The following is a 20,937-nucleotide window of genomic DNA, read 5'->3' as shown; positions in this document are numbered from 1 at the left end:
TTTAGACAGCAGATTAATCTAAATACGTTTATTTTACACCTACTTCAACCCGCACTGGCTGTCATCAATGTATGTCAATATACATCAATGAATTAACCCACAACACTGTTCTGGTGGATGACAACGGACAAACAAAAGTCTAATTTTTCACTTCATGCTATGGAAAAACTATGAAAGTTAAGTTATAGAGAGCTAAAGAATAACACAACAATAGGTTTGCCGTTAATCTTTTCAATTTAGATTTTAAAGAGTTTAAACATCGAGTTGAGATGACGTCTATAAACACAGAGTGCACACGGATTTCCTATCAATGTACATGTAGTTCTATATATCCAGTCACCTACAGTTAATCTGTATTCAAAATAAGAAGGCTAACGTTATAAGCTTGCCAAGTCATCTTGAAGTTTCTTCACAGTATGCTACACGAGCTACAGAGTAACAACCGTAGACAGTAAAAGAAAAGTAACAATATAACCATCACAGATCCTGTCTGGTAACAATTTCTTGCGAACTTAACACAAACAATATATCTGTCGCTAGAGCGTTAAAAAATTAACGTTAGCTCTAGATGTTAAGCCGACCTAGCTATTTAAGTTGCCTTTTTTGCTGGATAACGGTATCTTCCCGCAACTACAATTTACCGACCACACAAGTTACAACTTTGCACAAAAAGCCCGGTGACACATTATTAGCTAACTAAATAGGCCGTCTAAATTAGGTTACCTGGCAAACTAAGGTCCACTACTAAGTTACAGGCTAGCTAACGCGCTATCTCTACAACTGTCAGTGAGTTTTCTTTGTCAAGCATGTGTTTTGAAACAGGTCGTGGCTGTATGGGCTGTTGACTCGACAACAAAATTGTACTAAGGAGTTACTAATCATGAAACTCTGACCTGAGTCATGCTTAGATATCCGAATAATGACTGGCAAATAACGTTAGCTACTCATAGTTTAGATAGGCCCATAACTAACGTTAGCTGGCTAGTTAGCGAGCTGTCCTAGCTTGCTCCTGCCAAAAAAGCTAACTAGCCTGCTAGCTCCCCGGCTAAGAATTCTGCTGCCTCATCACTCGAGACACTTCGTTGGCATTACATTTAAGTTAAATGTCATGAAAACATAAAAGCTTATAACTCACAATGTTATCTGCCATATTGACCGGGCTTATTCTCCCGATGTGCTTCTTAATGAGACGAATGGGGCCACTATTTCGGCGTTTGCAGTCTTTGACTTAGCTAACAACAGTCACCGAAATGAAACTCCATCCATCCCACGGCACAAAAATACTAGGTGCTACACTCTTATTGTTCCGTGTATATCAGGTATCGCACTTGTCTGTTGTACCTGAAACATTGCATAAGAATAAAAGGTTCCGCCATCACATCAACGTTGAAGCTTATCTTTTGACGTTGTCTATGGTAGTGATGTGACATTTCACTGAGATTATGGTTTAAGTTAGTAATACATTGAATGCTAATGAAATATGACATTTTACGGTTAAAAATGTTACATTCGATTATCACTGGCAGAACCAACCAATCCTTGAATACGCTAGCCTATAGCCTACTGTAGGCCTACTTGAACTCTCTGGCAGAACTTCATAGAGATTACAAAAATGAGCCCTCAAGAGCGTTTTCCTGCTTAATGTTTTGTCCTGTAGGCTATGTTTTATTGGCAATATGATTAATGATACAAAATCTATTTTCCATTCATTGAAAATAATTTCTTAATTCGCAATAGCAAATAAAGTAATTTAATTTACGGCTAGTAGGCTAAGTAATTTACTTACGCTGAATTACTTAGTAAGTAATTTACTTACGCTAAAGACACTACGAATATTTATTTTAATGGCAATGGCTGTTCATATTCTAAAGTAAAATGAAATAGCATGTCTCGGCCTGCTTTAACCTTGTATGCTCTGGAGTGAACTTGACCTCGCTCTGATCTACACATTGAGTGTTATGTTTATGTCATCATCATTGAAAGTTGCTGTGTGTGAGTAAGTCTGATCTAGTCTGTTAACATGGTATGGTACTGTATGTGCATAGATTTTGAATGAAGAAATGGGCACTTTATGTGACCTTGGTTGTAGACCACATGCTGTTGAACATCCAATCAGCTCTAGTGGTAGACTATGCCATCGCTGATGAAGAATCTTCAAGCTACCTCATTTATCATGCAAACACTTGATTACATGTAGGGCCTCAGGTAATCGTAAAAATTGACCTCTAACTTTAGGACTTGACTAGAACATTTAGCCTTTAACTTGATGTCAGCTTTGATATAACTATCAAGCCATTTGACCTTGGTCTTTGACCCCCTGACCTAGCATTGCATAAGTCATGATGTAGATTCCTCAAGCCACCCTCTCTGTCTTGTATGTAAAGCACATTGAATGACCTCTGTGTAATAAATGCTCAAATTAAATTGACTTGACTTGACTTAACTTAAAGAAGCTCTTGAAGACCCAATTATTTTGGGTTTCTCTTGGCACTTCCCGTGCACTTCCTTTCCGCTGTCCTGCTACTTCCTTCTACCTCTTCCTTCTGCCATTGTCTCCTTCAATTTCTATATTTGACTAGTAGGCCTTTAGGCCTACTTAGACTTCTGCAGTCTCATCCTCTTGGTGGTAGAATATTTTATAGTAATATGTACTGCTACCAAAGATCTCATTTGCAATTGTAGCTTGAATGTTACTCCTCATTTTGTGATTCAGAAATATTCGTTTAAAAAACATAAAATGTTTTAAATTATTTTTATTATTATTATTTTTAATTATTTTAATTTCAACACTCAAGCTTTATTTTCTTTTAACTTCTAATTGTGATAATGTAAATGTGCATACTTTGTGCATTCCCAACAATAAACAACAACAATCTCACAATTTTTTATTTTTTTTTGGATTTATTTTTTATCTCATCCTGTAGAGTACACATGACAGCCATGTACAATAATGACATAACTATTCATTTAATAGATCTTATCTCTCAAGCTCTGTCCAGACTGTTTACATTCGCTATATAACCAGTTACAAGAGCTCTCTAACACCATGTCAGAAATAAAAGATTAAGAGCAGGACCAGGTCACTGTGCAATGCATACAGTATTTTATATGAAGTTGTGCAAACCAGCCACTGAATGTTGCATAGTTCTCTCACAACGTACTGTAGACGAGAGAGTGTCATGTACACGGGAGGGGCAACACTTTGCTGTGAGACTGAGGATTCTAAACAGTGCACCTATGGTGAACACTGGTAGGTGTGAAATGATATCTACATGAGATGAGTGAGATGACATGGGGAGAAATGAGATGAGATGAGATGAGATGAGACAGGAAGTAAAGAGATGAGATGACATGAGATGAGATGAGATGAGATGAGATGGGAAGTAATACAAAAATCTATATCATAGAATGAGATGGGCATGAAACATGAATCACAACACAAATGCAAAGAAATCAAGAACTCACACATAGTATGAGGCAAACATATACTGTAAACAAAACAGTGTCTTACATGCATGAGGACTAAGATGTTCAAGGGGGAAAAAACTCATGCAATCAACATCAAAATGAATGTAGATAATGAATCATATTTTACAATGTGATTTGCAAGGGAAATCAAAATGGAACTAAAATTAGTGACAAAAAGAAGATGATAAAGTAGATGAGGATGATAATGATAATGGTGATAATGATGATAATGATGGTGACAATGACAATGATGATAATGATGATACTATAGATTCAAAGGTAGAATTAAAGTTGAGCAAAAGAAAGATCAAAAAAGGGAAAAAGTGACCGTATAACAAACTAAGTGCAACACAGTGGCTATGATGAAGATGGAGATGAGCAGTTCACCGCAAAGTGTTAAGAGGGTGTCCTCATTGTACTACGGTATTTTTCTTCAAACATCCCCTGCCCAAAAATGTGAACCCAGCCCCCCCTATACTGTATGTGCCTTTCCTATAAACAGGAATGCCACAACCCCACACTACACTCAATGAAAACGGGGACAAGAGAATCTGGGGGCTCGTCCGCAAGCTTTTGGCCTATCCCTGAGAGAAAACATCTTTCTGGCCATACACTAGGTGACGATTCTATGGAATGTTCATCTGAGATATGGGAGAAGTAAATGTGGAAATGTCAACCTTTAAAGGATTTTACTGACGAGGATACAGGGAGAGGGTTAGGGAGACAAATATAGGAATTTGATCCATAGTGTCAGAGGCTACACTTGACAATGGTCAGCAGCATGATCTGCAAGCTCTACAGGACTCTGATTGTTTTTTTTTGCTTTTTTTTTCAGTCAAAATCTCGGCATGGGTGGAACTGCCTCTGAGGTGGCAACAGAGGCGCCAAGACACATGAAATGAGACGCCATGCATTTCATGGGTACACCACTTATTTTAATCTGTTCAAGCTCATGTTGAGGCTGCATGGTTCGCGCATGTTCTGTTCCAGGTAAAAAGGTGAGAGGTGAGGGAGGTGGTGGTGGTGGTGGGTGGGGTGAGAAGAAAAGAGAAGGAAACAGAGGTACAGAAAAGAAAAGCCTGCTACAGGAAGAAGAGAAGAGAGTGGGGTTGGGAGGGTGCTGATTGTGCTGCTGCTGTCTACAGATACAGTGCAGAACTGACCGAACAGAACAGACCGATGCCAACTCGGCGCCAGGTCTGGCCCAGTACAGGGCCGGACCTGTTCCTATAGCAACAAAGCTGTCTGAGTAACAGAGAAAGTGCAGAGACACTACCACTGAGCAGATGTTCTGAACAATATCTTGCAGAAAAGGAAAAATGAAACCCATGAAAAGAACAAGACGATTAGAAAGATACTTTTTTGTGCGCTATTTTTCTTTGGATTTTTCTATTTTTATAAACGTTACGTTTTGATATAGATATATATTTGTATATATAGATAGCTGTATGATGAGAGTGTTCCGGTTGGGTTGGAGCCCATGGCCAGGACGGAGGCAGGTGGTTTGAAGCATGAGGAGAGCATGCTGGGAGTTGGAGTCCGGCTGGATTTAGATGATACCGTACTTGGCCAGCTCGTCGAGCTCCAAGTGGTTGAAGGCTTCCCATGGGCAAATGACAGTGATGTCTGTGGATGGAAATCAAATAGATGAGCTCTCAAATATGCTAGGAAAGGCATAAACAATTGTGTTGTAATGAATTTAATTTAATTTATTTTATTTTATTTTCTTTCAGTATGTCTGAGCAATACGTTAAATCTGAATGTCAATGTATGTTTATTGTAAGGGGAGATCTAACATGAGAAAAAAGTTTTTTTTTTTTTTAATGTTTTCAAAAAGGCAACCAATGATCATTCACTCACCAGTGCCTAATCCCTCCATTCCAGGGATATCATCACCAAAGCTGCGAGGCAAAGTAAGAAAGAACATTCACATTTAATTTCATGTTTCAATCACACTAAAAACAACACAGGTATACTACAGCAGAATCAGATTTAAATACTGATTTATGACACTTTTAAAAGTGTTCTTCTCCTCTATGTCCCATTGCATCCTTTAGTATCTAATGCCAAACTTCCACTAATTTTGTACTGTGCTGATCACAGAGTCAAGTCTGCAACCTCCCCTTTCCTTACATGAGTCAATCAATGTGCAATTATATCGGTATAGACTCACCCCTGGATGCCCTTCCTTGGGGGCTTGCTCTTGAACTGACGGGTCTGCCTCTGCTTGAACTTGGGTGGCCCCTTGCGGGGTGTGGCCGGCCCCCCGACGACGCGGGTGGGCGGCAGTTTCCCTGGGTCCAGATTCATGGTCAGGGTGCCTTTAGGGGTGCAGGGTTGGGCCTAGTGAAGAGTCCCGACGAACCCTGTGGAGATTGAGAAAGAACAAATGAGCATTACAATGAGCAAATAATATTTATGAGGTCCAGTCCAGCACAAAGAGAATTTTTGGTCAATGGTTTTGTGGGCGATGCCTGACTAGCGTGCACAGTGCAATGGGGGTAAAAGAGACTGAAGCTCTACTGGCCATTGGCAAGAGTCCCTATTTTTTTTCTATCTGGATAATACCGGGACACATTTTGCATGTCACAACATTAATTACAAAGGTGCATCGCTCAAACGGTCACCTAAACACCTCATCATCCTCGGTCCAGCTGACCCTGCCATTACCATTGGCCAATCATCCCAATGGTGTAATCCTCTTATATGCATAGAGACACCAGGCACATGTACAGTCATACTCCATAGTAATTGAATCTCTGTCCACTCTTCTTCAAAGTGGTTGACAATGAGAGGAGGACTCAGATGACCCAATTTTATTTGGAGCAATCCCATGCAGGCTCAAGTTAATAAGTGCCCGGTGCACTGATGCTGCCAATCCTCTCTGGAGATAATCCAATTAAAGCAAGGACATGATGAAGAACATGCTGAGGTGGCAGAGAGCTTCCAAGGAGACTAGCGGGAAAGCCCCAAAGGGTCTTCCAAAATGTCAATGTTTGTAAAGTGCCATTTCTGTTTTAAGGGAGTAGCCAAATAGGTAGTAATCCCAAAATGCATTTCAGTGACAAGGCCTATTTGTTCAGTTCCAAATCCAATTTCGTTCAATTTCCTCTGCAAATGTGTTGCGATTTTAATTATTTATACATCACATTTCAATCATTGTTGGAGAGTTATGGGAGAAAAAAATAGCAATGTGGACAGGCAACATGTAATAACAACAAAACAACAACAACATCAAGAAGAACTGATCTCACACCTCATAATATGAAAATCAGAAAGGAAATCTGATGTAGGCCCTCTCTGCACTCAGCCCTCAGTAAGCAATGAAGAGTTGAAGTTCTCACACACACATATTATCAGCACCATGACCTGCTCCAGTCTTCAAGAGAAGCCTATACTGTAGATGGCCACTCCTAACCCAGATCAGAGATATCAAATCATACCTTGCAGAGAAGACAAAAACAGTGGCGGGCGATGAACCAGACTTACCGAGAGTTTGGGTGGCTGGCAGTCGGTGGGCGCAGCAGCACTCTCTTGCTCGCGCTGGTGAAGATGGCTGGGCTTACTGTGGAAATCCAGAGGGATGGTGGAGTTCTTAAATACTATCTGACCCCCCCTGTAGATTTGGGATGGGCCAGCCTACCGCCCCTAATCCTATGTCATGGGTTATGAGACTTTTTAGGGAGGGGCGGGGGCAGTGGCGTCACCAGCCGATTTTACCGGGGCTTCAGCCCGGGGTAATTTGAGCCGAGCCCGGGGTAAAATTTGTAATGCTTGAATCTATCAGCCACTTTCAAAATCAACCAGCATTTGCCTGGTGCTAAATGTTGAGCACCACTAGAAGTAGGCTAAGCAAGCTATCGATTGGCATCACAATACAACACTGGCTACACGTTTCTACATGGGCTAGCCCAGTGTATGTTTCTCAATCTATGGGTACCGGGCCGCGAGAAGATTATTACCATCGCGCCGCCGGCCGACTCTCTCTGCCTTCTCCGAGAGACGCACCATGCAGCCGCGGCCGCACACATTCTTTTCGGTCATATTGCTGCGAGATATTTTCGCATAGAAATAACAGGCATATCATATGAAACTACGTAACCTGACCTTTACAGTGGCACTAGCCACTAGTTTCTATGGTGAGCGGTTCGCGAGATACTTAGCGTTGAAAATTACAGTTACATACAAAAATGAATGTCACATGCAGTTCTGCGCCATACCAATTCTTCTCTGTGAAATATCTCATGATTTCGTTACTGCCCTATGGCAAACTGCATATCAAAATAAACAGGAGATCCTACTGATTCCAATGGCGTATAGAATGTATCTGTATAATTAGCGGTAATCACGAGAAATCCTTTTTGAAATAACATCACATTTCTGCATTTTTTCATACCTCCCCATTTCCCCCACTTCAAAATAATTTCTTTTTCATATCAGAGGTTGTATTCAGACCCCTGTTTGTCATATAGCCATGGCAGATGCTTGATATGAATCGTTGGTAGGACTATGTGTTTGTCTACACACATTCTGAGAGGAGCAGATGAGTAGGCTAGGCTTAAAAGTTCAACTTCGAAAAGGAAAATTGTTTGTTTTGATTTAGACCTACAATAGGATATGCTATATCTACTCAGACTCCTTGTCATCCACTGGTAGTACACTGTAGTGTGTCTCTGGATAGTATAAGCGTATGGGTAGTTGTAACAGCTGTAGTCAGATAAGCCTAATTTTTCTCTCAATAGTGCTCTTCCTATAAGTAGGCTATCTTGTGTTCCTTGTAAAAAATACAATGTAGGATTATAACATTATAATTTAATAGGCTACTGTAGATCCTCCATTGCCTTCTTCATTTCGCGCACCCCTTAATGTCCCCTTAAAAAAAAATTCGGCGCGCGCTGCGCGCGCGCATTGACACTAGGGGCTAAGCCCAGGTTGTCCTTAAAGTCTAGAAACGCCCCTGGGCGGGGGTAGAGGGGAGCCATACAGGGAGGGGGACAACAGCTCTAGAAAAGTCAATATCAGGGTTTTGACTTCAAAACAAAAGCTCCGCACTTCTGAGATTAATGTTTTCTCTAACATCAGGCAGAGATAAAAGAATCTACTTGGACAACTATGACACACTATCAGTAAAATGTTTAACCTAACCTACAATATTGAGGTTTCGTTTGCGGTTCATTACGGTAAAGCAATGTTATTGATATTTTGTCTTTTTTTCTCCTGTAAATTGCCTCACATTCAAATGTGACTCTAAAACTTTTATTTATCTAGTTTATTTCTGGGCTCTCTCCCTCACCCTGCGCTATTTTATTTTCGTACATACATACGACACACAACGTTTTATATTGAAAGAGGGTAGGCTATACAAAGTCGCAGGAAATTTTCAAGAATGATCTACATTCTCTGGGAATTATGATTACATAAATAGATTATTAAAATATGTCACAGATTATTGCAAGACATTCCCGAGCAATTTCTCGAACAATTGCATTAATACGATTATAATAATATTATTATAGCATTATCGGGTATATAAGGAAACTGCCCTTCTGGAAACTGCCATCCTCTCTCTGCCTCCCTCTCTCATAACAATTGTTATGCAATGGCCTCATCATCTCCATCTGGTGATGAGGTTACACCCTCAGTCTTAAACACCGTCGCAGATTGATTAAATGCCACGTAATCCACCTATAGCAATAACTGCTTGGGCAGGATGCTCAGCCACTCAGTGCTCAGAGTCTGGATTAGTGCCACCCTCTGGTGCTGCCCCCCAGGTTCTTACGTCGTCACCACGTCCTCCTCTCAAAAGGTCTCAAAAGAGCGCAGTCTCCTGGCCTGGAACATGGCTCACTGACCAAAAACAATTATTCCAGAACACATCAGATTACCTGTGTCCATCTGATTAGCTAATCTCATACAGCAGGCCCGCTGTCTGGATTATTATGCCCCCCCCCCCCCCACACACACACACACTCCCCGTTAAGTTATCTAGCCATCTGTGTGCAATGCTGTTGTTTTTAATTGGCTGGTGTATAAGATAGTGTTTCTGAGTGATGTCCAAATCCTGCAATATTGCGCAAAGAAAAAATAGATATGCATTCTACCTTCAGACAGATTGTGGATAGCATTACTAATATCGTTTGGATTCCAATACAGTATATCAGAGTCTACAAAGTGTAAGTTGTAGCCTACTGCTGAAATATGCAACTCTGGTGGTCTGTGATCATGAACACACTTCCCAAATAATGTACTCTTGAGAAGTTGTCTCATTATGCTATTGGTTGGTGACGTAGCTATGATGAATAGACTTAATCTTTAGATGTTCATTTCACATTAGGCACATGTGTAGCGGTATGGAGTTCTGAAACTAGGAATACACAAGGCTTGCAAAAAAAACCATTTGGCTAAAATGTCTTACTATGCTAACTTCCTGTCCGCTCACAACAGTTAATTGCTGGCTCAAGCTTTTGTTTGTTTATTTGTTTGTTTGTTTGTTTGTATTGTGGGATGTTGTGCCCTGGCTGCTCCACAAAATGCATAGACTGGGCACCTATATGGAGCGACAGGTGTGATTATCTGTCCTTCACGTGACCATATACCTTGAAAATGTATTTGAAGACACATCAAAACGCATGTGTGCTGTGTGATAGAGGACAAACTATAGGATTCACATAAACACTGCAAAAGACCTCTCATCCCAGTTTCACATGATCAGACTTCACCGTTACAAATGAGTGCCTGACCCCCTTAAAAGCCACTACATCAGACTAATGCCCTCATTCACCTCTCCCTCCCCTCAAATTCATGCCTGCTGGCTGATTGGGGTTGAAAGGGGTGATTTGGGACGATTTGAATATGGGTCAGTGCATTGTGAATGTCATGCACTTGTGGGTTTGACCCCCCCAAGCCCGTAGCAGGGGGTCAGAGGGGGAGCAACCGTGCCCTGCACTCTGTCTGAGGTTAATGAGGCATGAGGGCTCTGCAGGCCTCTGTCTGCAGTCTCCTCAGCCAATGGGACTCAATCAATCAAAACGCACAAGTCCATCAGGGTGTGTAGTCATACTGACACATGCAGGGTTGTAGTGAAGGCTAAATGCAAGTACTGTAGGCCTAAACAGTTTATTCATCTCTGACATTACAGAATTAGAGTTTATTCACCTCTTATTATAGTTTGTCCACCTCTCAAAAGAGTACAGTAATTTCCTGTGTATTAGCCGCATTGTGTATAAGCCGCAGGACAGTGTTTCATGCTAAAAGAAACAAAACCATATTAATACCACATTAACTGCCCCTGTGTATTAACCTCATAGCTGAAGACATTTTGCTAAATAAACGTATAAGCCGCAGCTAATAGTTGGGAAATTACGGTATTCATCAATTGCAACTTTTAACATTCAAAAGAATCACACTGTATATCCACATTCACAGTACAATCTAGGAACCATTTAATACCACTGTTAGAAACATTGCACAACAACCTTCACCATCATCAAACATGTTCTGAATGCCTTTTTAAAAAATCTGATACTGCATGGCGCAGTGCAGTCCACCTCACAGAATCCATAGTTTACCCACTTCTTGTTTTAGCACTACATCCCTGAGGGTGGGTAGCCATATTGGCACATGCAGACAGTGATCAATAAATCCCAGATCCCAGAGAAGGGCTGTGAACTTCCTGCCTTTAAGTTGGGGAGTGAGCTTTTCACAACAGTAATCTGACAGACAGGTACTGTAGGCTATATCAGTTATACACTGTATAGGCTATGAGAGGACAGTGCCTTGCTGAGTAGTAAACCAGACTCACAAGAAATAATGCACACACAGAAGGACAAAATGTTTCTAGTCAATTTTTTGGTAACACTTTACTTGACGGGTTCGTTCATAACACATTCATAACAGCTGTCATGAACTGCACATGAAGCATTCATGACTGTTTCATGAAGCATGACTCAACATTCATACCAACCCTTTCATGAATGTGGAAGACGAAACGTCAAAAACTTGTCAAAATAAAAGTCAAACAAACGCAAAGGAGCATTGCTGTCTTTTTTGTTTTAGCCAACCTGATCATGTCACATCTTAGTCAACCGGGAAGTCCAGTGTCCAAGATAATTTAGTTTGTCTGTTGTTTAGTTTTATGATAGTAACCTCTGAAGAATGCAAAATTGTCTATAAATAGATTGTCTATAAATTGTCTATAGATAGAATAAAACAGGAATGTCCAACCATTCAGAGGTCCACAAATGGTCAGTAGGCCTAGCCTAGTTCACTTCCCAGTATGATGAATACTTCACAACTTGTATAGTAAAGTGACATTTGAAGTACACTTCATAAAATATTCATGAGATGTTTACAAACGCTGGAGAGGCCCTGTATATGGATTACTAGATTGCTGGACTTTTATTTTGACAAGTTTTCATTGTTTTGTCTTCCACATTCATGAAAGTGTTGGTATGAATGTTGAGTCACGTTTCAGGAATCAGTCATGAATGCTTCATGTGCAGTTCATGACAGCTGTTATGAATGTGTTATGAATGAACCCGTCAAGTAAAGTGTTACCAATTTTTTCAACAAGTTGCAATCGCCAATCTGAATCTGAACTGAAGTGAATTTTCCTCACTATATCTACTGCATGATCTACAAATGTAGGTTATGTCTTTGTAAGGAATGGCTGCTCTTGATGAGAACTATTCATATGCATGTGTATATTATTGTTATATGCTATATTTCCAAAAGTATTGGGTCACCTGCGTTGACCCCCATATGAAATTCAGTCATCATTAATCCATAGGGTTTAATATGACATCGGTCCACCCTTTGCAGCTATAACAGCTTCAACTCTTCTGGGAAGGCTTTCCAAAAGGTTTAAGAGTGTGTTTCAGGGAATTTTTGAGCATTCTTCCAGAAGTGCATTTGTTAGGTCACACACTGATGTTGGACAAGGCGATTGGCTCTCAGTCTGCGCTCTAGTTCATCTCAAAGGTGTTCTGTTGGGTTGAGGTCAGGACTCTGTGCAGGCCAGTCAAGTTCATCCACACCAGACTCTGTTATCCATGTCTTTTATGGACCTTGGTCATGTTGGAACAGGAAGGGGCCATCCCCGAGCTGGGCTTGGCCTCTTAGTTCCAGTGAAAGGAACTCTGAACGCTTCAGCATTAACCCAGAGATTTTGGACAATTCCATGCTCCCAACTTTGTGGAACAGTTTGGGGATGGCCACTTCCTGTTCCAACATGACTGTGTACCAGTGCAATAAGCAAGGTCCATAAAGACATGGATGACAGAGTTTGGTGTGGATGAACTTGACTGGCCTGCACAGAGCCCTGACCTCAACCCGATAGAACACCTTTAGGATGAATTAAAGCAGAGAGTGAGAGTCAGTCTCCTCATCCAACATCAGTGTGTGACTTCACAAATGCGCTTGTTTCTGAAAGAATGGTCAAAAATGGCCACAAACACACTCCTAAACCTTGTGGAAAGCCTGTGGCCCTACTAGTTAATAATTGTCCAATGGCATTTGGGTGATTGAGTCCAAGATGTATGACATGTGTACAGTGCACCAATAATATAGTCATACTGTATATGAAGGATCAACAAGCTCCAATGGCTTCTGTGGGGCATTGACAGCATCACAGCAGTAGTCTAATTAGTCTAGACATGGCAAAACCAGTGACGCCTTGGCACAAGAACATCCATGCTGAATCCATCTAATTTGGAAGTCACTTCTTTTCATTCGCGTCATTGCCACACAGCCCTGGCACTCCAAAGCGCCCACTTCACTCCTAATCCCCCTTGAGTCAAAGAATAACTCTGGGCTTTCTCTAGCCCATGGCGCTGCGTATACCATCAAGCCGGTCCACTGCTGCTGACTCACTCCATTCTGGAGATCAGGGTCATGGTCACCACGGAAACGCAACCGCGTATACTGTACGTCCCGGGCACCCGTGGCGGCTCACGTTCCGCGCTGCCTGGCAACGCTGTGATGATGCCCCTGCTCAGAAGCGTGTGGTGAGGGTGATTAGCGGCACAGCGGGTGGCACAGAAATGGAACATAGTGATTGAAGAGCCCGCTGAGGCCGACCACGTAGGCGTATATTGCTCAGTAATGGGAATCGGAACCATCGGCTAAAAATGGATCATGGGTTTATCAGGGAATGTTGAATGAAAGGCCAAGACATGAACATAAGGATATATAGGTTCCTGTAAGGACCAAATACTGCTTATATCACAAAAAAGATATTACATAGATACTGCCAGCCTGACTCTTGATGTAGGTTTTGTTTAAACAGCCAACTCAAGCATGATCTTGAAAGTTATTTTGATGTCAGGCTGTATGATCATGTGAAGGAAGGATAAACTCACTTGTTGTTTCCACTTGCAAAACTGCAAACCATGCAATGACATTTGGGGGGAGCCAACTATCTAAGCATACACTTAGTTCACTAATAGGAACACAGCTTAAAATTGAAAAAGAAGTGGAAAAGAAATCAAAATGATGACATGCAGGGAGAAAATGTTCTGAATGGATTAGTGTAAACCTCCTGTAGCTGGAGAAAATTTGCCCTATCTCCTCATGGAGAGGGTTCATCATAAACAGTGAAAGACATCAGTATCAGTGCCAGTCCACCTGTTTTCTTGTGCCATGTTGCCCACTAGTGGTAAGAACTGAGTTTACAGTCACAGACACTTTTAGAGGGTTTATTTGGCTATCTTTGCTGACAAAATTTCTCACTTCAGAGGATACAAGTTAAGACATACATATAAATAGTGATTCCATTTCCATATACATAAAATAATAACAATTTGTGCGCATTGTATTTCAAGTTCTAAGAGGGTGAGCGGTCCGTCACTATGGAATTCTCCATGTCACAGCACATTGAGGGAAAAGTTCCATTTGAAAAGTATGAAATAGTTTAACTTTTCATTTAAAACATTGCAACATCAGACATTTCACATCCCAGTCTCTGAGATGTAGGCACACCACACAAGTAATGTCAGCTATACAGACTGTAGCAAGTATAGCCTGCATACTAGCATTACTCAAAATCATGTTTAATACAATTTGAGGGTCACTGACTGTAAGATAACACATTTGAAGATTTTTAAGAAATGAAGTATCGCAACTTGGGAGTGGTCATTATTCTTATCATGGAGTGGGGCCCAGTTCTTTTGAGGACTCTTTCTCTAAAGAGAAATCCTAGCTCTGCTTAATCCTCATGTTTAAATAAAATCCTTCCATGGTGCTCACAAAGGCTCCACACTAAATGATAAATAACAGAAAGCACTATTCAGTGTGCAAAGGTAACAATCTTGAAATTGTTTTGTTGATGATATAACACATAAACACCAAGAGATATTCATATTGAAACTAATGTGCGACTATTGGCTTCTTCAAACTAATTACCAGTACAGCTGGTACAGTAAATGTTATCTTCACATACTTCACTTGAATTGGGTGAACTATGTCAATTTCACTGTCCGTGTCTAAACCACAGGGCTGTTGATAATATAAAGTTGACTGCCGTGATAAAGTGCTGTTGTAAAGGCATTCCTCTCCAGACTCTCTCACCCATCAGTGACTGACCAAATAAAAAAAAAAGTCAAATGCCTGCTACAGTCCACCTTCATGCTTGCATGTTATGTAACAGGCACAAACACTGAAACACTCAACCACACACACACACACCCACACACACAACACGTCAGGCACACTCACACAGGTCAAAATTTCTTCAGTAGCCTGATTTCCATTCTCAGGTAGGTCTTGAGGTTCTCGTCCTGAATGTTCTCCTCGATGGCCGCCAAGGCCTTGTCGCCTCCGTCATGGTAGTACTTGAGAAGCTCCTCCGCGTGCTCGATCCACACGCAGTTGTGGCAGCCGCTCATGCAGCAGCAGGTAGGGGGGGCCGGTGGTGGCCCCCGGTCCTCGGACTTCCCCGGTGCGCTCTGTGCAGTGTCCGAGCTTCCCCCTTTGGAGGAAGTGCTCATTGAAAGGTGAGGTTGAGTCGGTGGTGATGATGACAGAAGGACCTGCTGTCTGCCAAAAGCTCTATGATGGTTGGTCAAATGATGCAGATGTCTAATCCCACTGGGTGGGAAGAGTGAGGGGAGACTCCTGCCCAGATGGGCAAGGCAGAGACAGCAAATCTACACAAATCAATAAACAGATAAACAGTCGGTGAATAAAGAGCGCGCGAGTCATAGTCACAGTGTGCCTTCCTCATAGACGTTTCTGTGCAATGTACAGTAACACACGTCCATGACGTACCTCAACAGACAAAATCAGAAACATATAACGTTTGTTTGAGGGTCAATTCAGTCTAGAAAATTAGCAGCTTCCATCAAAAAAGCAAGCTGTGAAGTTAAAGTAACAATACACAAACAGACCCCTTTTAAGCGTTAAGTTAACGTTTTGAGAAACAATTGAAATAGAGCTAACTAACGTTAGTTGTCTTTTGTGCGTTAATGTTTCATTGACATCATGTTAGGCAACCATTTTGCACAGAAAAAAGTATAATGTCTCTTCTCTTCTTCATGTCTCCGTTATCCCTCTCATCTAGATCAAAATGACTAGCAAAACAACCTAGCAAACGACAGCAGCTAGCAGCTAAATCAGCTAGCCAACCTGTACCAACCTTGTGGAAGCATGACGTCGCTGTCGCGCCCTTTCCACTCAAAATGGACATATTCCTTATCATCGTGGTTACTTACATATCTACACCACATCTATTACCTAAGTACGTCAGCATTTCATCCAGGGAAAGGGATCAAGGCTTAGCTAACATACGTCCGAGTCGTACAAGGAGGCAGCCATGTTTGACAGCTAATGACGTCATGTTTACAAACACATCAGTGTCCAATCAAAATGAATATGCTTAATTCGAATGACCAGAGACATAAAGAAGATCTTTGAAGTAGCCTAAATGAACAAAGCCTTTCACAATCCTTGTTCATGTTTTATGTAAATATGGAACATTGGCAAACACTATTCCCTAAATGTTTTAATCTAGAATATGATACATTTTTGTCATTACATCAGTCTCTCCCTCTCTCTGACAAGCTTTATGTTTCACTGCATTTCCCCCTTGTAGCCTAGCCTATTAAACATAATAGGCCTATGTTTTAAGTTTCAATTTGCTGAATTGTTGATTTGTTTGAACAGCGACTTAAATAAACTAACAAAAACCAAAACAAACAGACAAAAACACAGACCTCAAGGCAATGATAATGAAAAACATTATGTTTTTTTTATTATTACTGATGATAATATGATGGTTGTGAATGTGATGATGGTGCTGCTGATTGTGAATGTGAATGTGGTGATGATGATGGTGATGAATTGTGAAGATGCTAAAATGAAGAACAGTGTTCTGGAAATGGCCAACTCTTCCTTCCGTTCTCTCGTCCATGTCTGTCTTTGTCCTCTTCTGATGATCCTGAGCCCTTTTGGCCTCCCGAATCTGCCACATGCCAGGCCTCGGCCATTTTGTGTCGTCCTTGGTCTTCAGGCCCTCCTCTTGCTCTGTTTCCCTTTCCACTTGGGACACGAGGTGCCATATATCCTAACCAAACAAAATATCATGAAATCATTATAATCTTCTCCCAATCTGGCATCATTTGTGTGAAATGAGACTATAAAGAAAAACAACTTACATGGCTGACACACTGGGTCTCTCTCCTCCAGTGCCTCACAAACGGGCTTTCCATAGTCTTAATTTGGTGATTTTTTTGTTAATCCATCCAATCACCCTCTTCCGTACGCTTTTGTCCTTCTGGACAGTCGTCTGGGTCTCCATCGTGTCCTGCCTCTCAGTTTCCTCATTTGTATGGCATACCTGCATGTCATTTGATGTCAGCTGGATTATTTTGGCCGTTGGCGCTACCTTTCTTTCTTTTCGCCCCTTCTTCTGCTTGGTCTTCTCCAACCTCCTTTGACATTTCTCTTTATTGTCTTGCAGTCTTTCCTCGGCTGTCTCTTTCTGCTTTTCTTCAAACTGATCATCTGACACCTGTTCTTTGTTTACTTGTGTCACATCTTTTTTCTCCTCTTCCTGCCTCCTAGTTTCGATAACCTTCTCTTCAGATGTTGTTTTGTCATTCAGGATTCCACATGTCTGGTTCTCCATCTTTTCCTGCATCTCAATTTCTTCTTTATTCTTGCGATATCCCTGCATGCCATTTAATGCCGGTTTGATCATTTTAGTCTTCGGTTTCTTTTTTCTTTCTTCTTCCTCCCTCTTCTGCATCTCCTTCAACCTCCTCTGACGTTTTTCTCTATATTCTTGCAGTCTTTCCTCTTTTGTTTTTTGTGCCGTTTCTTCCAGCCAATCATCCCGCAATTCCTCTTTCTCCACTTGTTTTGTTTCAGATTTGTTCTCCTCTTTCTGCCTCCTATTTTCGAGAGCCCTCTTTCCATCAATTTCTTCTCTCCTCTTCTTCATCTCCTCTGACCTCTTCTGACGTTTCTCTCTATCTTCTCGTTGTCTTTCCTCTGTTGCCTTCTGCATCATTCCTTCAAGCCAATCATCCGGCACCTCTTCTTTCTTCGCTGGTTTTGTCTCATGTTGTCTTGCCTCCTCTCTCTGCATCTCCATCATCTGCTGTCTTTCCATTTCTTTCCTTTTTTCTTCCTCTTTCCTCTTGTGGTATTCCACCTCATTGTGTACCAACAATCTGATTTTTTCGACTTTTTGTTCTACTTCTTTTTCTATTTCTTCCTTCCTCTCGATCTCTTCCAACCTCTTTTGAAGTTTCTCTCTATGTTCTCGCAGTCTTTCCTCTGCAGTCTTTCGTTGGTTTTCTTCCACCCATTCGTCTGGCACAGGCTCTTTCATCACTTCATCAACTGGTCCGTCATCCAGGGCCCCCCATATCCAGAGCTCCATCATTTTCTGTCTTGCTATTTCCTCTTTCTTCTTGTGATATCCCTCCTTGTCACTTAACCACAGTTTGGTCAGTTCAGCCTTTTGTTCCGCTTCTTTCTCTTTTTCCTCCCTCTGCTCGATCTCCTCCAACCTCCTCTGACGTTTCTCTTGATGTTCTTGCAGTCTTTCCTCTGCCGTCTTTGGCGGCCTTTCTTCAAGCCAATCATCTGGCACCTCCTCTTTCTTTACCTGTTTTATTTCATCTTCTTTCTCCATCTCCCTCTCCAGAGTTTTGATAGTCGTCTCCATCCTCTCCATATACTGTGAGCTGCTTAGACTCAGCAGTTTAAAGGGATACTTGGCCTACTGGGATTTAGAGATCAAATGTTATGGCTATGGTTATCGGATTTAGCAGACACTTCTGTTCAAAGCGACTACAGCTAAAACAACACAATAATTGATTTAACAGCAAACAATTAAAAAATGTGTAAGACTACATTAGAGAAAATAGCAATAATAAACCATGTCCATTCAAACAATAACCTATAATGAAAATAAACAATGAAAATAATGTCCATTCAATCAGTCATAAAATAACAGTATCAATGGCATGGTAAGGCTACGAGAATAGCAATAATAATTAGCCATGTCAATTCAATCAATGGCTTAATGAAAATGAACAATATAAATTACACAAACCATAACTCATAGGAAAATAAAATACCCAAATTATATAGAGTATCAATTCATATTGTTTTTCCAGATGTTCATTCAATTTATATATATATATATATATATATATATATATACTGTATATATTTGGGCAGAGCCTACCTTATGAAGCCTATGCACTCTCAAAGAAGCTTTCTGTATTTCAGAGCAAACGTGAATGTGTCCTTTCTTGACTAGTCTAGCTATCCAAATGAATGTCCTACTTTAGATTTCTGATTGAGTTCTTTGTTACTGGTGAAAATGATGTCATTTACATTCTATTGCTTCTATTGCATCACATTTGTTGAAATGATGGTGAAACTGTCATAGACCAGAGCCATGGTAGAATGTCTATTGTGTCATCATTCATTCTTCCAGCTGAGAAGGATCTGATTAACCAAGCATGCTTATGCTATTTATGTTTATGCTTACAGAGCAGACATTCATTAGAGGACAGTAGGGCAAAAGGTGGCATAAAGCTGGATCTTAAAATTAAAATAACAAGGTGCAGATCCAGAAAATGTCTTGGCCAGAGTGAGAGATTTTAATTTAATAATGACGTCATGTTTGCAAACACATCAGTGTCCAATCAAAATGAATATGCTTAATTCGAATGACCAGAGACATAAAGAGGATCTTTGAAGTAGCCTAAATGAACAAAGCCTTTCACAATCCTTGTTCATGTTTTATGTAAGTATGGAACATTGGCAAACACTATTCCCTAAATGTTTTAATCTAGAATATGATACATTTTTGTCATTACATCAGTCCCTCCCTCTCTCTGACAAGCTTTATGTTTCACTGCATTTCCCCCTTGTAGCCTAGCCTATTAAACATATAGGCCTATGTTTTAAGTTTCAATTTGCTGAATTGTTGATTTGTTTGAACAGCGACTTAAATAAACTAACAAAAACCAAAACAAACAGACAAAAACACAGACCTCAAGGCAATGATAATGAAAAACATTATGTTTTTTATTATTACTGATGATAATATGATGGTTGTGAATGTGATGATGGTGCTGCTGATTGTGAATGTGAATGTGGTGATGATGATGGTGATGAATTGTGAAGATGCTAAAATGAAGAAGAGTGTTCTGGAAATGGCCAGCTCTTCCTTCCGTTCTCTCGTCCATGTCTGTCTTTGTCCTCTCCTGATGATCCTGAGCCCTTTTGGCCTCCCGAATCTGCCACTGCCAGGCCTCGGCCATTTTGTGTCGTCCTTGGTCTTCAGGCCCTCCTCTTGCTCTGTTTCCCTTTCCACTTGGGACACGAGGTGCCATATATCCTAACCAAACAAAATATCATGAAATCATTATAATCTTCTCCCAATCTGGCATCATTTGTGTGAAATGAGACTATAAAGAAAAACAACTTACATGGCTGACACACTGGGTCTCTCTCCTCCAGTGCCTCACAAACGGGCTTTCCATAGTCTTAATTTGGTGATTTTTTTGTTAATCCATCCAATCACCCTCTTCCGTACGCTTTTGTCCTTCTGGACAGTCGTCTGGGTCTCCATCGTGTCCTGCCTCTCAGTTTCCTCATTTGTATGGCATACCTGCATGTCATTTGATGTCGGCTGGATTATTTTGGCCGTTGGCGCTACCTTTCTTTCTTTTCGCCCCTTCTTCTGCTTGGTCTTCTCCAACCTCCTTTGACATTTCTCTTTATTGTCTTGCAGTCTTTCCTCGGCTGTCTCTTTCTGCTTTTCTTCAAACTGATCATCTGACACCTGTTCTTTGTTTACTTGTGTCACATCTTTTTTCTCCTCTTCCTGCCTCTTAGTTTCGATAACCTTCTCTTCAGATGTTGTTTTGTCATTCAGGATTCCACATGTCTGGTTCTCCATCTTTTCCTGCATCTCAATTTCTTCTTTATTCTTGCGATATCCCTGCA

The 20,937-nt window shown here is 40.9% G+C and overlaps 3 protein-coding genes across 3 annotated transcripts in view; all 3 read right to left on the bottom strand.

The window, feature by feature from the left end:
• The window catches only part of nploc4 (NPL4 homolog, ubiquitin recognition factor), a 19,370-nt gene extending 18,093 nt beyond the window's left edge, over nt 1–1,277 (bottom strand). The window contains exon 1 of the mRNA XM_062525988.1: nt 1,136–1,277. Within this exon, the coding sequence (XP_062381972.1) occupies nt 1,136–1,150 (15 nt within the window). The 5' untranslated portion in view covers nt 1,151–1,277. The remainder of the gene's footprint in view (nt 1–1,135) is intronic.
• Nucleotides 1,278–4,845: 3,568 nt separating this feature from the next.
• pde6gb (phosphodiesterase 6G, cGMP-specific, rod, gamma, paralog b) lies at nt 4,846–5,814 on the bottom strand. The gene is made up of 3 exons (XM_062526490.1): nt 5,642–5,814; nt 5,329–5,369; nt 4,846–5,094 (listed from the first exon to the last, which is right to left on the bottom strand). Exons 1-3 carry the CDS (start codon nt 5,776–5,778, stop codon nt 5,018–5,020), a joined length of 255 nt encoding a protein of 84 aa, XP_062382474.1. The 5' UTR covers nt 5,779–5,814; the 3' UTR covers nt 4,846–5,017.
• Nucleotides 5,815–14,155: 8,341 nt separating this feature from the next.
• oxld1 (oxidoreductase-like domain containing 1) lies at nt 14,156–16,277 on the bottom strand. Its single transcript, XM_062526085.1, has 2 exons — nt 16,100–16,277; nt 14,156–15,611 (listed from the first exon to the last, which is right to left on the bottom strand). Exons 1-2 carry the CDS (start codon nt 16,160–16,162, stop codon nt 15,186–15,188), a joined length of 489 nt encoding a protein of 162 aa, XP_062382069.1. The 5' UTR covers nt 16,163–16,277; the 3' UTR covers nt 14,156–15,185.
• Between the last annotated feature and the right edge of the window lie 4,660 nt (nt 16,278–20,937).

This window comes from Sardina pilchardus, chromosome 22 (assembly GCF_963854185.1).
Source record: "Sardina pilchardus chromosome 22, fSarPil1.1, whole genome shotgun sequence".
NCBI classification, from domain to species: domain Eukaryota; kingdom Metazoa; phylum Chordata; class Actinopteri; order Clupeiformes; family Clupeidae; genus Sardina; species Sardina pilchardus.
Note: the sequence above shows the minus strand (reverse complement) of the source record. Positions and strands in the feature narration are given on the sequence as shown.

Bases quoted from the DNA above. Each gene is read 5' to 3' on its own strand.
- pde6gb (XM_062526490.1), bottom strand. From the start codon at position 5,778: ATGAATCTGGACCCAGGGAAACTGCCGCCCACCCGCGTCGTCGGGGGG. The intron at 5,370-5,641 runs GTGAGTCTATAC...TTTGCCTCGCAG, and splicing joins CCAAGGAAGGGCATCCAGGG to CTTTGGTGATGATATCCCTG. The intron at 5,095-5,328 runs GTGAGTGAATGA...TTCCATCCACAG, and splicing joins AATGGAGGGATTAGGCACTG to ACATCACTGTCATTTGCCCA.
- oxld1 (XM_062526085.1), bottom strand. From the start codon at position 16,162: ATGATAAGGAATATGTCCATTTTGAGTGGAAAGGGCGCGACAGCGACG. The intron at 15,612-16,099 runs GTTGGTACAGGT...TGATTTGTGTAG, and splicing joins CGACGTCATGCTTCCACAAG to ATTTGCTGTCTCTGCCTTGC.